This window comes from Bufo gargarizans, chromosome 2 (assembly GCF_014858855.1).
Source record: "Bufo gargarizans isolate SCDJY-AF-19 chromosome 2, ASM1485885v1, whole genome shotgun sequence".
Taxonomy (NCBI): Eukaryota; Metazoa; Chordata; class Amphibia; order Anura; family Bufonidae; genus Bufo; species Bufo gargarizans.
In genome coordinates, this window is record NC_058081.1 from 703,803,945 (window position 1) to 703,823,574 (window position 19,630).

At 49.5% G+C, this 19,630-nt stretch overlaps 1 protein-coding gene across 2 annotated transcripts in view; it reads left to right on the top strand.

The window, feature by feature from the left end:
• The first annotated feature begins 4,394 nt into the window (after window positions 1–4,394).
• Window positions 4,395–19,630, top strand: part of AGMAT (agmatinase) — a 41,525-nt gene continuing 26,289 nt past the window's right edge. Inside the window, exons 1-2 of one of the 2 annotated variants that reach the window (XM_044278616.1) lie at window positions 4,395–4,864; window positions 12,083–12,285. In XM_044278616.1, the coding sequence (XP_044134551.1) occupies window positions 4,521–4,864; window positions 12,083–12,285 (547 nt within the window). In that variant the 5' untranslated portion in view covers window positions 4,395–4,520. The remainder of the gene's footprint in view (window positions 4,865–12,082; window positions 12,286–19,630) is intronic. The other variant, XM_044278615.1, reaches the window with a different exon arrangement.

Below are 19,630 nucleotides of genomic sequence, written 5' to 3' on the forward strand. Positions count from 1 at the left end.
TTGCCTAGTGTTCCGGTATTTGGGGAAGACAAAATGGAAAAATGTGCAGTACCAGCAGTGACCTGCAGATGTCACCTGAGGCCCAGAATCCTCACTGTATAAAGCAGGGCTCTCCATCCAGCGCTTGGTTTTCCTGGAACCAATTAATATTATAACTTGAGGGGCCACTGTATCTGTCAGGGACATGTGAAAATGGCTTAATGTGCCATAATGTGACTAAACCTCAATCAATTGCCTTGAAACTTTGCACAACCTACGTTCCAAGCTTCCCAAACCTATCCTGGAAGTTTCATGGATTTTGGTTGCCCACAAGGCAAATGAGTGACATTAAGCTTGTTTTTTGGGGATCTTAATGTGGCTTAACGTACAAAAAACAACTCAATTTCCCCCAAACTTCCCATCCTACTAGACTCTCTCTATGCCAACATATTCTAAAGATTTGGGGTCATTTGAGAAAACATACCAAAAGTTATTCACATTGAAATCCCTAAAACATTGAATGTGAACAGCTTAATGTAAAAAGAGATTAATGTACCGTAATGTACATAAATTGCCTTCAAAATTTGCACAACCTAAGGCTACTTTCACACTAGCGTTCGGGGCTCCGCTTGTGAGTTCCGTTTGAAGGCTCTCACAAGCGGCCCCGAACGGATCCGTACAGCCCCAATGCATTCTGAGTGGATGCGGATCCGCTCAGAATGCATCAGTTTGGCACCGTTTGGCCTCCGCTCCGCTCAGCAGGCGGACACCTGAACGCTGCTTGCAGCGTTTTCGTGTCCGCCTGGCCGTGCGGAGCCAAACGGATCTGTCCAGACTTACAATGCAAGTCAATGGGGACGGATCCGTTTGACGTTGACACAATATGGTGCAATTTCAAACGGATCCGTCCCCCATTGACTTTCAATGCAAAGTCAGGAGTCCCCATCAGATCGGAGTTTTCTCCGATCCGATGGTATATTTTAACTTGAAGCGTCCCCATCACCATGGGAACGCCTCTATGTTAGAATATACCATCGGATTTGAGTTACATCGTAAACCTCAGATCCGACAGTATATTCTAACACAGAGGCGTTCCCATGGTGATGGGGACGCTTCATGTTAGAATATACTGAGAACTGTGTACATGACTGCCCCCTGCTGCCTGGCAGATGCTGCCAGGCAGCAGGGGGCAGACCCCCCCCTCCTCCTGTAATTAACTTATTGGTGGCCAGAGCGGCCCCCCTCCCTCCCCAGTATTAAATATTACCAGTGCGGCGGCCTCCTCCTCCCTCCCTCCCCAGTATTAAATATGACCAGTGCGGCCTCCCCCTCCCTCCCCAGTATTAAATATTACCAGTGCGGCGGCCTCCCCCTCCCTCCCTCCCCAGTATTAAATATGACCAGTGCGGCCTCCCCCTCCCTCCCTCCCCAGTATTAAATATTACCAGTGCGGCCCCCTCCCTCTATATTTATTGGTGGCCGGGCCAGTGCGGATTCCAAGTATTGTGAGCAGTGCGGCCTCCCCTCTCCCCCCCTAATTAAAATCACCCCCCCCCCCCCCCATCATTGGTGGCAGCGGAGAGTACCGATCGGAGTCCCAGTTTAAATCGCTGGGGCTCCGATCGGTTACCATGGCAACCAAGACGCTATTGCAGGCTGCCGGCCGGGCGCTCCTCCTACTGGTAAGTGAAAGGTCTGTGCGGCGCATTGCCTATAGCACAGACCTGTCACTTACCAGTAGGAGGAGCGCCCGGCCGGTCAGACATCGCAGCTCTTCAGGTAAGTATAATGCTTGTATTTATTGCCAAGTAACCATGGCAGCCAAGACTGCAATAGCGTCTTGGTTGCCATGGTAACCGATCGGAGCCCCAGCGATTTAAACTGGGACTCCGATCGGTACTCTCCGCTGCCACCAATGATGGGGGGGGGGGGTGATTTTAATTAGGGGGGGAGAGGGGAGGCCGCACTGCTCACAATACTTGGAATCCGCACTGGCCCGGCCACCAATAAATATAGAGGGAGGGGGCCGCACTGGTCATATTTAATACTGGGGAGGGAGGGAGGGGGAGGCCGCACTGGTCATATTTAATACTGGGGAGGGAGGGGGGGCCGCACTGGCCACCAATAAGTTAAATACAGGAGGGGGGGGGGGGGGGGTCTGCCCCCTGCTGCCTGGCAGCATCTGCCAGGCAGCAGGGGGCAGTCGTGTACACAGTTCTCAGTATATTCTAACATGAAGCGTCCCCATCACCATGGGAACGCCTCTGTGTTTAGAATATACTGTCGGATCTGAGTTTTCCGAAGTGAAAAATCAGATCTGAAATAAACAGTTATGCAAACGGATCCGTTCTGAACGGATGCAAGCGTTTGCATTATAGGAGCGGATCCGTCTGTGCAGACACCAGACGGATCCGCTCCTAACGCAAGTGTGAAAGTAGCCTAAGATCTCTTATTGAGTGACGTTAGGCTCGCATGGCCCCTACTACCTTTTGTGCAGCGGCATTTAGAAATGTAAAGGATTATTCACAAAGCTAGCCGCAGGATCAGCCATAGCTCCAGCTCAGGTCTTAGTCTATCTTGAATGCGGTGACGCTTTGGGGATCCCAGCATACATCTGTGGTTGTCCAATGAGTCCCTGCACCTTGTGAGGAGGAGTAGGCTACCTCCAGGTACACCTGCATATAATTTATCGACTGAATCAATATGCTCCCATTTGGAGACTCAAATAAATAGAGCTAGGACCACACTTTACAGAGGTGCCTTGACGGTGGCGGTGTGGCTTCTACAGATTTTTGGCCAAAAGTTTGTGCAACTAAAACCTCAGCTTTTAATGTATACTGTTAAACAGGGGTCAAGTCCTGGGGAAAAAAGTGTGGGAACTCACCCAAGATCCACTGCAATTCAGTGCAACATAAAATGTAAACAAAATCTGGAATTTGCGCTATATGTCTATTCAGACATAATTCGTCTCTTTCATATTATAAGCTCCCTTATATATAATTTACTTACAGTTCTGAAGACTCAGGGGTGCTGACAGGCTTTGCCTCAGGGGTGCTGACAGGCTTGGCCTCAGGGGTGCTGACAGGCTTGGCCTCAGGGGTGCTGACAGGCTTGGCCTCAGGGGTGCTGGCTGGCTTGGCCTCAGGGGTGCTGGCTGGCTTGGCCTCAGGGGTGCTGGCTGGCTTGGCCTCAGGGGTGCTGGCAGGCTTGGCCTCAGGGGTGCTGGCAGGCTTGGCCTCAGGGGTGCTGACTGGCTTGGCCTCAGGGGTGCTGGCAGGCTTGGCCTCAGGGGTGCTGGCTGGCTTGGCCTCAGGGGTGCTGACAGGCTTGGCCTCAGGGGTGCTGACAGGCTTGGCTTCAGGGGTGCTGACAGTCTTGGCATCAGGGGTGCTGGCTGGCTTGGCCTCAGGGGTGCTGGCTGGCTTGGCCTCAGGGGTGCTGGCAGGCTTGGCCTCAGGGGTGCTGGCTGGCTTGGCCTCAGGGGGTGCTGGCTGGCTTGGCCTCAGGGGTGCTGGCTGGCTTGGCCTCAGGGGGTGCTGGCTGGCTTGGCCGGGCAGAAGGAGTGTGGGAGACTGTGAGGCCTTTTTTCTCCAAGCTGCTCCGGAAAAAAATATTTTTCATTATACCATCAATCAGACCCCCAATGTTAATCAGACCTCAGCCAATCAGACCTCAGATAAGAGCCCCATGCCTCATAGCAGCCCCCAGTGCCTCTCACCAGCCCCCAGTGCCTCTCCATCAGCCCCCAATGCCCCTCTCACCAGCTCACAGTGCCTCTCACCAGCCCATGGTACTGAAATGGACCTCAGGAGCAAGTCTGGTGTTTCTCCTACTGAAGATCTCATGCCTATCACTATTCAGCTGTTGCTCTTATACCCAGTGTCAGCCTGTGCTACTATACATCTGAGTTGTTTTTTTGTAGATTAAGCCACATTAAGCTCCCCAAAAAACAAGCTTAATGTCACTTGTTTGCCTTGTGGGTAGCCAAAATCCATGAAACTTCCAGGATAGGTTTGGGAAGCTGAGAACTTAGGCTGTGCAAAGTTTCAAGGCAATTGATTGAGGTTTAGGCACATTATGGTACATTAAGCTACATTAAGCCATTTTCACATTAAATGTTTTAGGATGTGCCTATCTGTCACCAATTGCTGCAGAACAATTCACAGTTCTGCCAACAGGGGGAGCTGTTACATAGTATCTATCACCTAGTGCTGCACAACAATTCACACTTCTGCCAGCAGGGGGAGCTGTTACATAGTATCTATCACCAATTGCTGCACAACAATTCACACTTCTGCCAGCAGGGGGAGCTGTTACATTGTATCACTTGCTCTGCTCCCCTGCAGCTACAGGTTAGCTGGCTATTGACATAAGATAACTGTTTGCTGGGCTTGGTTAAAAATACTCCAATGACCTGGAAGTGTCTCAATTTAGGGGAGGAGAGACACATTTTAGCCGCGGTCAGTCACCAAAGAAGAGGAGATCGCTGCTGCACAGGGTACAGACGACTGCACCTTGAACGCAGGGACAAGAGTCTCAGCATGGCTAAAGTAATGACCATCTGCAGAGCAGTCGGCAGAGCCATCTCCCAGGGGCCTGCTTTTGGCCCTTTCGCTCCGTGCACCCAGAAAATGCATCTACTATCATCTTCTCATTCATTTCTGGGGTCCCTGCTGGTCTGTGGGAGCAGAAAGCTCCAGTCGCCCCCTGAACGCAGGATTTCAGACACAAGGTTTAACGCCCCTCTGAGTGCCGAAGAAGTGGCTCGACCAGTTGGAGTTTGCACTATGCTGCGCCTTCCCTACCAGGAGTCTGCGGAGGGGCTGAAGGCGGCCTTTATTGGGGTCCCCCTGGATACAGGCACCTCTAACCGACCTGGAGCAAGGCAAGGAAACCACACTGTGTCGCCTCTAGAAATGACATCGCAGGACGCTTCCTATAAAGCTCGTATTTGTCTGATCTCCCCCATTGTCTGCTAGACTCTAGAGTTACAGGAGAACTCCCCCGTTCCCAATGTGCAAGTCTCCTGCAGAAGTTCCCGGCTGTCACCACCAGGGGGAGCCTACTGCATACATATTTTATATGGTTGCCATTGACATCAATAGGAGCTGTATAAGGCTACTTTCACGCTTGCGGCAGTGTGATCCGGCGGGCGGCCGCCGGATCCGCCGATCTGCTGCTGCCTGAAAGCATTTGTGAGACGGATCCGGATGCGGATCCGTCTCACAAATGCTTTGCAAGGACGGATCCGTCTCTCCGCTTGTCATGCGGACCGACGGATCCGTCTTGTACATTTTTCGCATTTTTACCGATCTGTGCATGCGCATGCCGGAACGACGGATCCGGCATTCCGGTATTCTGAATGCCGGATCCGGCGCTAATACATTCCTATGGGAAAAAATGCCGGATCCGGCGTTCAGGCATGTCTTCAGTTTTTTTCGCCGGAGAAAAAACCGTAGCATGCTACGGTTTTCTCTTTTGCCTGATCAGTCAAAACGACTGAACTGAAGACATCCTGATGCAAACTGAACGGATTACTCTCCATTCAGAATGCATGGGGATATAACTGATCAGTTCTTTTCCGGTATAAAGCCCCTGTGACGGAACTCTATGCCGGAAAAGAAAAACGCTAGTGTGAAAGTACCCTAAATGTTTTTATATATCCATTTTTTTTTTTGCAGCCTCATTGAAGTACGGGCCGCAACTGCGGCCTGTATATGGAACCATTCATTTCAATGGGTCGGCAACAAAAACGGAAGGTACTCCGTGTGCATTACGTTTCCGTATGTCCGTATTTCCGTTCCGCAAAAAAATAGAACATGTCCTATTATTGTCCGCATTACGGACAAGGATAGTACTGTTCTATCAGGGGCCGGCTGCTCCGTTCCGCAAAATACGGAATGCACGCAGACGTCATCTGTATCTTTTGCGGATCTGTTTTTTTGCGGACCGCAAAATACATACGGTCGTATGCCAGAGGCCTTAGGCTGTAATGTGTGATACTGTCTGCTGAGCTGCTGTATCCAATCCTAGTATGTGGGATACTGTCTGCTGAGCTGCTGTATCTAATCCTAGTATGTGGGATACTGTCTGCTGAGCTGCTGTATCCAATTCTAGTATGTGGGATACTGTCTGCTGAGCTGCTGTATCTAATCCTAGTATGTGGGATACTGTCTGCTGAGCTGCTGTATCCAATCCTAGTATGTGGGATACTGTCTGCTGAGCTGCTGTATCCAATCCGATCATGTGTGATACTGTCTGCTGAGCTGCTGTATCCAATCCTAGTATGTGGGATACTGTCTGCTGAGCTGCTGTATCTAATCCTAGTATGTGGGATACTGTCTGCTGAGCTGCTGTATCTAATCCTAGCATGTGGGATACTGCCTGCTGAATCTAATCCTAGTATGTGTGATACTGTCTGCTGAGCTGCTGTATCTAATCCTAGTATGTGGGATACTGTCTGCTGAGCTGCTGTATCTAATCCTAGTATGTGGGATACTGTCTGCTGTATCTAATCCTAGTATGTGGGATACTGTCTGCTGAGCTGCTGTATCTAATCCTAGTATGTGGGATACGTTCTGCTGAGCTGCTGTATCTAATCCTAGTATGTGAGATACTGTCTGCTGAGCTGCTGTATCTAATCCTAGTATGTGGGATACTGTCTGCTGAGCTGCTGTATCTAATCCTAGTATGTGGGATACTGCCTGCTGAGCTGCTGTATCTAATCCTAGTATGTGGGATACTGTCTGCTGAGCTGCTGTATCTAATCCTAGTATGTGGGATACTGTCTGCTGAGCTGCTGTATCTAATCCTAGTATGTGGGATACTGTCTGCTGAGCTGCTGTATCCAATCCTAGTATGTGGGATACGGTCTGACAGGTTTTTCCTGTGGATCAGTAGACGTCTGTTGTTTCAGGTAATGGTCACACCACTTGCCTCAGGTGTTGCTTATGGGGTCATTTAACATTCCTTATTTAGGCCCCTTTCACACGAGCGAGTTGTCCGCACGGGTGCGATGCGTGACGTGAACGCATAGCATCCGCACCCACTCATTTCAATGGGTCTGTGTTGCGTGAAAATCGCAGCATGTTCTGTATTCAGCATTTATCACGCAGCCCTGGCTCCATAGAAGTGAATGGGTGTTCAGTGAAAAACGCATTCCATCCGGAAGCAAGTGCGTTTTTCACCGATGGTTGCTAAGAGATGTTGTTTGTAAACCTTTTAGTTTTTTTTTTTTTATCACAGACGTGAAAAACGCATCAAAACGCATTGCTTCCGCGTGGAAAAAACTAAACAACTGAACGCAATCGCAGACAAAACTGACTGAAGTTGCTTGCAAAATGGTGCGAGTTTCACTGAACGCATCCGGACCTAATCCGTATCATTTGTGTGAAAGGGGCCTAATAGTTGCTTTTCCCACAATGCTGTGCGGTTTATAGCTTCTGTTTGGATCGCTGGTGTGGCGATCTCAGCTGAGTTCCTGGTGCTTCCATTGCTCCTTTGAAGTCAAGTCTTTCCTTTCCCTTCTTGTATTTTGTGTGTTGCATTTCCCTATTGTTTGTATCAGGCCTCCTGTTTGTCCTTCCTTTTGGAGGAACAGGTTGTCTCAGTTCTGACATTAGTACCAGGGTCCTATAGGGTGAGTTAGGACTAGGTATTCCTGCGTATGAACTCACCTACCTCTGGGGTCTGTTCATACTGGTAGTCAGTCAGGATTTTGGTTAGGGTTTTAGGCTGGGTTCACACCTGAGCGTTCCGAAAGGAGCGCTCTGTATGCGCGATTGTACCGGCGTTTACAATCGCGCATACAGAGACAAGCGAACGCCCATTGTCGCGCGTTCCCGAATGTCTATGTACGGGAACGCGCGACAAAACGCCCCAAAGAAGCTCATGTACTTTTTTGAGCGTAGGGCGTTTTACAGCGCGATCGTACGCGCTGTAAAATGCCCAGGTGTGAACTATTCCCATAGGGAATCATTGGTTTCTCCTGGTTGAGCGTTTTACAGCGTGTAGGAACACGCTGTAAAACGCTCAGGTGTGAACCCAGTGTTAGGGTCCATTCAGACGTCCGTAGTGCCCTGCGGATCCGCAATACACCCGGCCGGAACCCCCATAGAACTGCCTATTCTAGTCCACAATTGCGGACAAGAATAGGACATGTTCTATTTTTTTCCGGAGCTGCGGACCAGAAGATCGGGGCCGCGCTCCGGAAATGCGGATGCGGAGAGCACACTGTGTGCTCTCCGCATCCATTCCTGCCCTATTGAGAATGAATAGGTCCGCACCCGTTCCGGATATTGCAGAACGGATGCTGACCCATTCCACGGACGTGTGACTGGAGCCTTACTAGGAGGTGTCCATCTTCCTTCCCTAGTTCTCAGGCCTGATTCCCTGTTTCCCTCCCACACCGAAGCGTAACAGATACTGTCTGCTGAGCTGCTGTATCTAATCCTAGTATGTGTGATACTGTCTGCTGAGCTGCTGTATCTAATCCTAGTATGTGGGATACTGTCTGCTGAGCTGTGTATCTAATCCTAGTATGTGTGATACTGTCTGCTGAGCTGCTGTATCTAATCCTAGTATGTGGGATACTGTCTGCTGAGCTGTGTATCTAATCCTAGTATGTGTGATACTGTCTGCTGAGCTGCTGTATCTAATCCTAGTATGTGTGATACTGTCTGCTGAGCTGCTGTATCTAATCCTAGTATGTGTGATACTGTCTGCTGAGCTGCTGTATCTAATCCTAGTATGTGGGATACTGTCTGCTGAGCTGCTGTATCTAATCCTAGTATGTGGGATACTGTCTGCTGAGCTGCTGTATCTAATCCTAGTATGTGGGATACTGTCTGCTGAGCTGCTGTATCTAATCCTAGTATGTGGGATACTGTCTGCTGAGCTGCTGTATCTAATCCTAGTATGTAGGATACTGTCTGCTGAGCTTCTGTATCTAATCCTAGTATGTAGGATACTGTCTGCTGAGCTTCTGTATCTAATCCTATCATGTGTGATACTGTCTGCTGAGCTTCTGTATCTAATCCTATCATGTGTGATACTGTCTGCTGAGCTGCTGTATCTAATCCTGTCATGTGTGATACTGTCTGCTGAGCTGCTGTATCTAATCCTGTCATGTGTGATACTGTCTGATGAGCTGCTGTATCTAATCCTGTCATGTGTGATACTGTCTGCTGAGCTGCTGTAGGGGTGGGCGATATGGCCTAAAATCTATATTGCGATATAATTTTAAGCATGTGCGATATATATTGCGATATATTGTTTTCTATATTGGGGGGGGGGGGGTTTAAATATTTTTTTTTTTACTTATTAACTATTGGCCTCATTAAGGGCTAGAACCCTTGTCATATTCACCCTAATAGAGCTCTATTAGGGTGAATAGGACTTTACACTCTCCCTGCTGCCCTGTGCATAGTACACACAACAGCAGGGAGCTGACCATGGCGCCAGCCTCTTATCTGCCCCCCCCCAGCCTCTTATCTGCCCCCCCCCCAGCCTCTGATCTGCCTCCCCAGCCTCTGATCTGCCTCCCCAGCCTCTGATCTGCCCCCCTTCCCCAGCCTCTGATCTGCCCCCCTTCCCCAGCCTCTGATCTGCCCCCCTTCCCCAGCCTCTGATCTGCCCCCCTTCCCCAGCCTCTGATCTGCCCCCCTTCCCCAGCCTCTGATCTGCCCCCCTTCCCCAGCCTCTGATCTGCCCCCCTTCCCTAGCCTCTGATCTTCTCCCCCAGCCTCTGATCTGCCCCCCTTCCCCAGCCTCTGATCTGCCCCCCTTCCCCAGCCTCTGATCTGCCCCCCTTCCCCAGCCTCTGATCTGCCCCCCTTCCCCAGCCTCTGATCTGCCCCCCTTCCCCAGCCTCTGATCTGCCCCCCTTCCCTAGCCTCTGATCTTCTCCCCCAGCCTCTGATCTGCCCCCCTTCCCCAGCCTCTGATCTGCCCCCCTTCCCCAGCCTCTGATCTTCTCCCCCAGCCTCTGATCTGCCCCCCTTCCCCAGCCTCTGATCTGCCCCCCTTCCCCAGCCTCTGATCTGCCCCCCTTCCCCAGCCTCTGATCTGCCCCCCTTCCCCAGCCTCTGATCTGCCCCCCTTCCCCAGCCTCTGATCTGCCCCCCTTCCCCAGCCTCTGATCTGCCCCCCTTCCCCAGCCTCTGATCTTCTCCCCCAGCCTCTGATATGTCACCCTTCCCCAGCCTCTGATATGTCACCCTTCCCCAGCCTCTGATATGTCCCCCTTCCCCAGCCTCTGATATGTCCCCCTTCCCCAGCCTCTGATCTTCTCCCCCTGCCTCTGATATGTCCCCCTTCCCCAGCCTCTGATATGTCCCCCTTCCCCAGCCTCTGATCTTCTCCCCCTGCCTCTGATATGTCCCCTCTGGTAACGCAACGCAATGTATTAATCATTGGTGGCAGTGGCCACAGGGTCCCCCTCCTCCCCCCCATCATTGGTGGCAGTTTGCCGTTCCGATCGGAGCCCCAGCAGTGTAATGCTGGGGCTCCGATCGGTTACCATGGCAGCCAGGAGTCACGCTGCTGAAGTCCTGGCTGCCATGGTAGGTTAGTGAGCAGAGAGCAGCGCATTATACTCACGTGCGCTGTGGCCGCCGTTCGCTCCTTCTCATAGGTCTGTGCGGCGCATTGCTAATGCTGTAAGCATTAGCAATCCGCCGCACAGACAGAAGAAGCAGCGACCGCCGGCCACAGCGCACGTGAGTATAATGCGCTGCTCTCTGCTCACTAACATACCATGGCAGCCAGGACTTCAGCAGCGTGACTCCTGGCTGCCATGGTAACCGATCGGAGCCCCAGCATTACACTGCTGGGGCTCCGATCGGAACTGCAAACTGCCACCAATGATGGGGGGGGAGGAGGGGGACCCTGTGGGATATGGCCGGCACATTCATTGGTAGCGCAGTGGCCACAGTCCCTCCCCTCCTCCTCCTACTCTGTCCTCATTGGTGTTCAGCGGCAGCCGCGCACAGTGGGGAGGGAGGGACTCCCTCCTCCTCCCTCCGCTGTGCCGGCCGGCTCAGGAGAAAATGATCATATCGCGGTCCGGCGATATAGGCGATATGGCGAAAATCCATATCGTGGCCCAAATTCATATCGCATATCGCCTATATCGCCTATACCGCCCACCCCTAAGCTGCTGTATCTAATCCTTTTATGCGGGATACTGCCTGCTGAGCATGGGACCTAAGCTTACCATCTGCCGAGCCATGTGTGTAAGGCCTCATGCACACGACCGTTGTTTGGGTCCGTAAACGGCGGCTTGGATGCAGACCCATTCACTTCAATGGGGCCACAAAAGATGCCGACAGCACTCCGTGTGCTGTCTGCATTCGTGGCTCCGCAAAAAAATATAACCTGTCCTATTCTTGTCCGGGCATTTATATTGCCGGCTCCCATTCCGTTCCGCAAATTGCGGAAGGCAAAATGGGCGGCTTCAGTTTTTTGCGTATCCGCGGTTTGCCGGCCGTGTGCATGGAGGCCTAAGGCTATAATGTGTGATACTGTCTGCCGAGCCTTGTATGTAAGCCGATCAGGTGAGATACTGTCTGTGTATCTAAGGCTACTTTCACACTAGCGTTCGATCGGATCCGTCTGCATTATTTTAGCATATAACAGCTAAGTGTGAAAATAGCCTCGTACGGATCCGTCCAGACTTTCAATGTAAAGTCAATGGGGGACGGATCCGCCTGAAGATTGAGCCATATTGTGGCATCTTCAAACGGATCCGTCCCCATTGACCTACATTGTAAGTCTGGACGGATCCGCACGCCTCCGCACGGCCAGGCGGACACCCGAACGCTGCAAGCAGCGTTCTGCTGTCCGCCTGTCCGTGCGGAGGCGAGCGGAGCGGAGGCTGAACGCCGCCAGACTGATGCAGTCTGAGCGGATCCGCTCCATTCAGACTGCATCAGGGCTGGACGGCTGCGTTCGGGTCCGCTCGTGAGCCCCTTCAAACGGAGCTCACGAGCGGACCGACGAACGCTAGTGTGAAAGTAGCCTTAGCCGATAATGTGTGATACAGTCTCGGTGAACCACATGGCACTACACTCCCCATCATGGAATATTCTTTATGATTAACCAGGTTTGGACCCCGCCACATCAGAGCTGAATCCTGCATGGTGCGGACGTATAATGCCACCACTAGGGCGGCGCCATACAACTCCCTCATGGTGGCTGATATTGGAGATGTCCACGTCAATCTGTATAACCTTAAGGACAGCTGCAGGAGGATTCGAGGAGCCTACCAGAAGATCATGGCGGCTGGATGTATCCCGCTGACCCTGGGTAACATAGTAACAGTTTATAAGGCTGAAAAAAGCCCCCTGTCCATCCAGTTTGGCCTGTCATCCTGCAAGTTGATCTAGAGCAGGGGTGCACAACCTTTTTTGGTCTGAGGGGCGCATTGTACACAGGCCGATGTAAAGTGACTGGGGAGGAATGATCGCTATCACAGTCATTCCTCCTTCACTTAGTTACATTGACTATCAGTAGCACATCCCTGATTACACAGACAGATGTGCGGCACGATTATACCGCCAGTTATCAGGAGTGAGCGTCCCTATGAAGACGTGTTCCCAGTAATTGACCTTAATATATCGCTGCTGGCCCTGGAAAAATACTAACAGTGGCCCCGTTTTGTAGTCGGGTACAAATTGATGGAAGTCCGGGCCAGCAGTACCGTATTGTGGCACATTATACCGCCCCACAGTTCATCACACAATACTGCCCCCATGAGCACAAAATACATCCCCAAAAACTCTCACTGGCCGGCGGCGCCCCCTCTGCAACGTCAGCTAATTCATTCAAGCCACGCACCTGGAATCTTCAGTTCGTCCGGCTGAAATCTCGCGCAGGCGCAGTACCGCCTACTGCCTGCGCGATCCAACCGCTCCTGAGGGCAACAGCGATAAGAAGACGTCACTGGGCTCTGCGCATGCCCAGTGACACTTTTGAGGCTGTTGCCCACAGGAGCGGTTGGATCGCACAGGCAGTAGGCGGTACTGCGCCTGCGCGAGATTTCAGCCGGACGAACTGAAGATTCCAGGTACGTGGCTTTAATGAATTAGCTGACGTAGCAGAGGGGGCGCCGCCGTTAAACTAGGCTGTGGGACGATACTGCATAGCGAGGAGGCTTGCTTGGGCTCTAAACTATGGCGGGCTAGGCACTGCAGGGGGCGTCACTGGGCTCAGAGGGTGAAGAATAACGCCGCTATGGGCACCTTCAGGGGTCATTTGCATATGACACGAAAATAAGAAAGAAAACCACTGCAGGAGAGAAGGTAATTTATTACACATGGCAATGGTGAGAGCTTAATATGGTCAAACCAGGTGACAGATTCCCTTTAAAGGGATTTCCCAGTAAAAATGAATTTTTAACAAGTTCTTGCAGAATGGCCCCTGAAACCGAAGAGTTATACTTACCTGCTCCCGGCACTGATTACACCTGTCAGTACATGGCCATGGTCACATGTACCTCTGCAGCCAATCACTGGCTTCAGTAGTGATGTGGCCACAAGAAGCGTGTCACTGCTGCAGCCAGTCATTGACTGGAGCGGTGTATGTGACCATGGTCATGCACGGACAGGTGTAAAAGTGCAGGAACCGGAAGATGGAGGCAGCGGGGGCAGGGCGGCATGGAGCAGGGAGGCAGCGGGGGCAGGGTGGCATGGAGCAGGGGGGCAGGGTGGCATGGAGCAGGGAGGCAGCAGGGGCAGGGTGGCATGGAGCAGGGAGGCAGCGGGGGCAGGGTGGCATGGAGCAGGGAGGCAGCGGGGGCAGGGCGGCATGGAGCAGGTAAGTATGCATCTTCTGGTTCAGGGGCCATGCTGCAGGAACTTGTTCATAAATCAGTGATTTCCCTCACTGCAGAGGCCGTGCTCCCTGGTTATTACCGCCTCCTGCCAGTTACAGGCGCCCTGCAATAACCAGTAAGCACTTTCTCTTACTAGTGGGGAAAGCGCTTATTGGTTAACACTTTAAAAACCAGTCCTGAAAAGACACTTTTTTTGTGTTTTTGTGCAGCTGGTGGTTCGAACGGTTGTAACTTTTTTATGTGTTGGGACTACCAAAACAATTTTTGCAACAATTTTTTACTTGACACATAGGGCCTTATAATTAATTTTTTCGTTTTATTTGGGAAAAACTGCACAAAACATTTTTAAAAAGTATTTTTTTTCAAACTATAGCTCCTTATTCTTTAAATATGCAAACTGACACCAAAATAAATTATTATAATTAGTTCCCTATTTTGTGTCGGTCATTTGGTTATATTTATATGTATAGTTAGTTTCACATGAATGGGCCGATAATGGCAACGGTTTTGGTTGGTGTGGGTGTTTTTTTCTTTCTTTTTTAACTTAATTTTTAATATATTTCTGCTACAAATAATATCCCCCAAGAGGTCATAAAAAGACCTTCGGGGGACACTGACACTTTTTGTGAATTTTTCACTGTTTCCATTTTATTTATTACTTTTATTTGTATTTTAATAATATTTTATTGTATTCCTTTTTTTATAATTGGTTTATTACTTATTATTTAAATATATTTTTGCCACATAATATCACCCCCAAGAGGTAATAAAAAGACTATTGGAGGACAATGAACACTGTACTATTTTGCACTTTTTATTTTTTTTATTTTATTTGTATTTTATTATTTTTTTTAATTTTAATTTAGATTTTTATTTTTTATATATATTTTTGCCAAATAATGACAAGGGATAATAAAAAGACTGTTAGGGGGCAGTGAACACTTTTTTACTTAGCAATTTTTCCTTTTATTTGTATTTTTTTATTTTTTTATTTTCTATTTTTTTTCCACATCATATTTTATTTTTGATTTATAATTTTTTTATTTTATTATTTTTTAACTTATTTAATATATTTTTTCCACATAATTTGTCCCCAAGAGGTCACTGAAAGACCTTTGGGGACAGACATTTTTTTTGCATCTAAAGGAGCCCCAGTTACAGGGGAAACCAGCCTACGGTGGGTGCATTGTACACAGGCAGAGCTGATCAGGTCTCCTAACCCTGCAGCTCTGCGCTCCTCTGCCCCCAAGCCGGGTCCACCCTACGAAGCGCTGATAACTGCTTCTGCCTTCTCCTCGGCTCCCCCGCTGTCACTGACAGCTGACGACCCATCCTGCTCTAGAGGAAGGCAAAAAAAAACTGTGAGGTAGAAGCCAATTTTCCTCACTTTAGGGGAATAAAAAATTCCTTCCTGCTCTAATCAGTCATCAGACTATCTCCCTGGATCAACGACCCCTCTCTAGTAGCTATAGCCTGTAATATTATTACACTCCAGAAATACATCCAGGCCCCTCCTGAATTCCTTTATTGTACTCCCCATCACCACCTCCTCAGGCAGAGAGCTCCATAGTCTCACTGCTCTTACAGTAAAGAATCCTCTTCTATGTTTGTGTACAAACCTTCTTTCCTCCAGACGCAGAGGATGCCCCCTCGTCACAGTCACCGTCCTGGGGATAAATAGATGATGGGAGTGATCTCTGTACTGACCCCTGATATATTTATACATAGTTATTAGATCTCCCCTCAGTTATAACCCATTCCAGTTATTACATTAGTTGCCCTCCTCTGAACCCTCTCCAGCTCTGCTATGTCTGCCTTGTTCACAGGAGCCCAGAACTGTACACAGTCCTCCATGTGTGGTCTGACTAGTGATGTGTAAAGTGGTAGGACTATGTTCTCATCACCGGCATCTATGCCCCTTTTGATGCAACCCATTCTCTTATTGGCCTTGGCAGCAGCTGCCTGACACTGGTTTCTACAGCTTATTTTTTTTTAATCAGATCATTTTTATTTGCCTTAACACACAGTACAAAAGTACAAAACATATAAAGCAATAAACCCCTCCCTCCCCCGTGCAGTGTCCTCCGTTCCCTCGGTAAGGCCTCTTGCACACGAACTTATTTTCTTTCCGTGTCCGTTCCGTTTTTTTGCAGACTGTATGTGGAACTATTCACTTCAATGGGTCCGCAAAAAAAAACGAAGTTACTCTGTGTGCATTCCGTTTCCGTATGTCCGAATTTCCGTTCTGCAAAAAAAATAGAACATGTCCTATTGTCCGCATTACGGACAAGGATAAGACTGTTCTATTAGGGGCCAGCTGTTCCATTCCGCAAAATACGGAATGCACACGGACGTCATCCGTATTTTTTGCGGACCACAAAACACATACGGTCGTGTGCATGAGCCCTAAGTTCTAGACTTGATTCCTATCGACAGTTAACCACTCCATCCTCAGCTGCTTCATTCAATGATCATCTATGGGCAGTCCTACTTCACACCTCCCAACTTTGTAAACGAACAAAGAAGAACACTATGTGCGAATCGCACTGCAGAAAATTGTTTCCGCACTAGGCCACGCCTCTAACTCCGCCCAAAATATAACTATACACCTAATCCCACCCAGTCCCCTTAATGCCCCCACATAGTAATTATTCCCCCTTCATGCCACTGCACAGTATTTATGCCCACATTGTGTCTTCACAGAAATATGCCCAGCTGTGCCCCCCAGTAATATGCCCACAATGTGCCCCCCAGTAATATGCCCACAATGTGCCCCCCAGTAATATGCCCACAATGTGCCCCCCAGTAATATGCCCACAATGTGCCCCCCAGTAATATGCCCACAATGTGCCCCCCAGTAATATGCCTACAATGTGCCCCCCAGTAATATGCCCACAATGTGCCCCCCAGTAATATGCCCACATTGTGCCCCTCACAGAAAGTAAAAAATAAACACCACATACTTACCTTCTTCCTAGCAGCAGCAGCAGGACATCGGCTGCTCTAGTCTGTGAAAGAGGCGGAGCCGACGCTGACTGTCAGCTGGCCCCGCCCCCGCACAGACCAGAGTGTGGAGAGCCAGCATGGGGGAGGGATAATGGAACAGGGAGCTGCCAGAAAGCGGGACATACCTACCCCTTACGGGACAGCGGGACAGCGGGACAACCACTGTAATCCAGGACTGTCCCGCCGGATCCGGATGCTACTTCTCTGATCTAGGTTGACTATTCCCATGGTGTCTACCAACCATAATCTCGTCAAGTTCTGGGAGGCTAAACCAGATCTTACTATGCAATTCTCCCACTGTTTCTGGAATTTTTAAAGTCTTCCTGTTTTCAGGTAGATTCCCCTTTCCAGCCGAACCAGATGGATTACAGCCCCTATCAATTCTTGCTTGTTTGGACCAATCGATTGAATCCAATATTTCTCAACTAGTTTCCTTGAACAATACAGAGTTTTTGCTATCGCCAACCTACACCCCTCCATTACTGCTAGATCCTTAGTGTGGCCCAGACCACCAACCACTGGTTTCCTAGGAACTGCAATATTGTACTCGGTATCTACCATATTGACCAGTAGGTACCCAATTCTCTGCAGGGCCACATCATATGTATAAGATCTGCCTCGGCCTCTGTACAGCAAGGGCAGTTAGTGCTGGGTCGGATCCCCATCCTATGGAGCATTAGGGGCGTTCTATACACTCTATGTAACAGGAATAGTTGTGATCGACGCTGGGCCTCACTGATGGACAACAATGGTGTATTTTCCAGGATGGCTTACCATTGATCAGAAGTTAAAGGTCCCTCATCCTTTTCCCATTTTCCTATTGGATCTGCGATGCACGGCAGCGGCAAGGGGTCCCTTTAAGATGATATTAGATAAGTCTACTTGTTTTCGTGACGCCAGTTGCAGTAAAGCAACAAGGGCACAGGGCCCCTTTTAGTGATACTGTGGATGGTACCCAGGTGTAGGAATGCCAGTGGTGTAGGGTAGCCTATACTGTCCCTTAATGTTGGTGCACGTGTCACAGTGCTCCTACATGGATACGCTGAACCCCAGGCGTTGTCGTCCGAAGCAGAGCAAGGGGGTAGCTGATGGAGGGGATGAAGAATTAATTGAGTCCAGACCTTGTGATGAAGTTGATAACAGCTTTACTTTAATAAACGTTTCTGCAAACAGTTTCAGGCTTTGTCTTGGTTCCAGCAGGCTTTGGCATCAACGGTGGCAGGCAAACTCCTCTCTGCTACATCTGTTACTCTTTGGCTCTGCTGTGCTGACAGGATAGCTGTATAACTTAGCTTCCTGTGGATGCTGCAACTTCTCTCTGTAGTCTGACTCTGAATTATGCTATACCAGGGAGTCTCTCTCTCCTGGCTCCTGAGGCTCTTAAGCTGTGGCCTCCATATCCAGCTGAGCCGAAGGTGCTCCAGCTGGCCAGGGCAAGGCACGTGTAACCGGGACGTGCACCTGCTGCACACCCTTCCCCTGTCTACGGAAGACCTAAACTGGAACTAACTGGTCCCCACCCTTCCTGCAGGCAGTGGGACACTCCCAACAACCACAGAGGGGGGGGTGTTAGAATGGAAGGAAAGACTCCATTCTCTGTCCCTGTAGCTCTGCCATACTTGCTGCCACCTGCTGGTGAACCAGGCATATTACATGATAACATAATAGTTGCAAAATAGAGAATGCACATAGTGAAGATCCTGCAATAAACACGTATGATGACATGAGGTTAACCATAGGAGACAGCAGCCGGGTGCAGAAGTGGTAATGCACCTCTGGGGCGTTACAGATCCCCCAGACTCCTCTCCAAAAGGAACCCATAGGCAAACGAGATCGAACAAAGCTGTGGTAGCAATAGATGTAGAGACTTCCTTCTCTTGATGTTGCGTAGCATGTTCTCAGCAGCAAATGGGCATAAAAAACTGACCTTTGCAGTCCATACTCCGATTGAAGTTGCTGAAAAGACTTAAAGGGAACCTGTCACCGGGATTTTGTGTATAGAGCTGAGGACATGGGCTGCTAGATGGCCGCTAGCACATCCGCAATACCCAGTCCCCATAGCTCTGTGTGCTTTTATTGTGTAAAAAAAATGATTTGATACATGTGCAAATTAACCTGAGATGAGTCCTGTCCCTGACTAATCTCACATACAGGACTCGTCTCAGGTTAATTTGCATATGTATCAAATCGTTTTGTTACACAATAAAAGCACACAGAGCTATGGGGACTGGGTATTGCGGATGTGCTAGCGGCCATCTAGCAACCCATGTCCTCAGCTCTATACACAAAATCCCGGTGACAGGTTCCCTTTAAATATCCCCTTATCAAAAACCTGGTACTTAATCCCCTTGTGCGCCCAATCCTCAAAGCCCTCCAATTTATACACTTTCCATAAGTATGTGTTATGCCACAACGGAGTATATTTAACCTCAACCTCCTTGGTGACAAAACCTGTTACAAGGTTTAGAACAGAAATCCCACCCTTGAATTCATGAGTATACTTGAATCTATTTTATTACAGGTCTTTGAGGATAAAATTATCTCCTGTGATGAACTAGATTCATGATACCAAAGTATCCCCAGATGCCCACTTTTTTACGCTTTACCCAAGATTCATAAGGGTCCCCCCCCCCCCCCGAAAGGCTGTCCCATAGTGTCAGGGGTTGATTCTATGACCCAGAATACCAGTATCTATATCGATAAGATTCTTCGTCCCTTTGTTACCACCCTCCCCTCATATTTGAGGGATACGACGGATTTAATGTTAGATTGACAACATTGTGGTAGATGACAAGACCTTTCTGGCCTCGA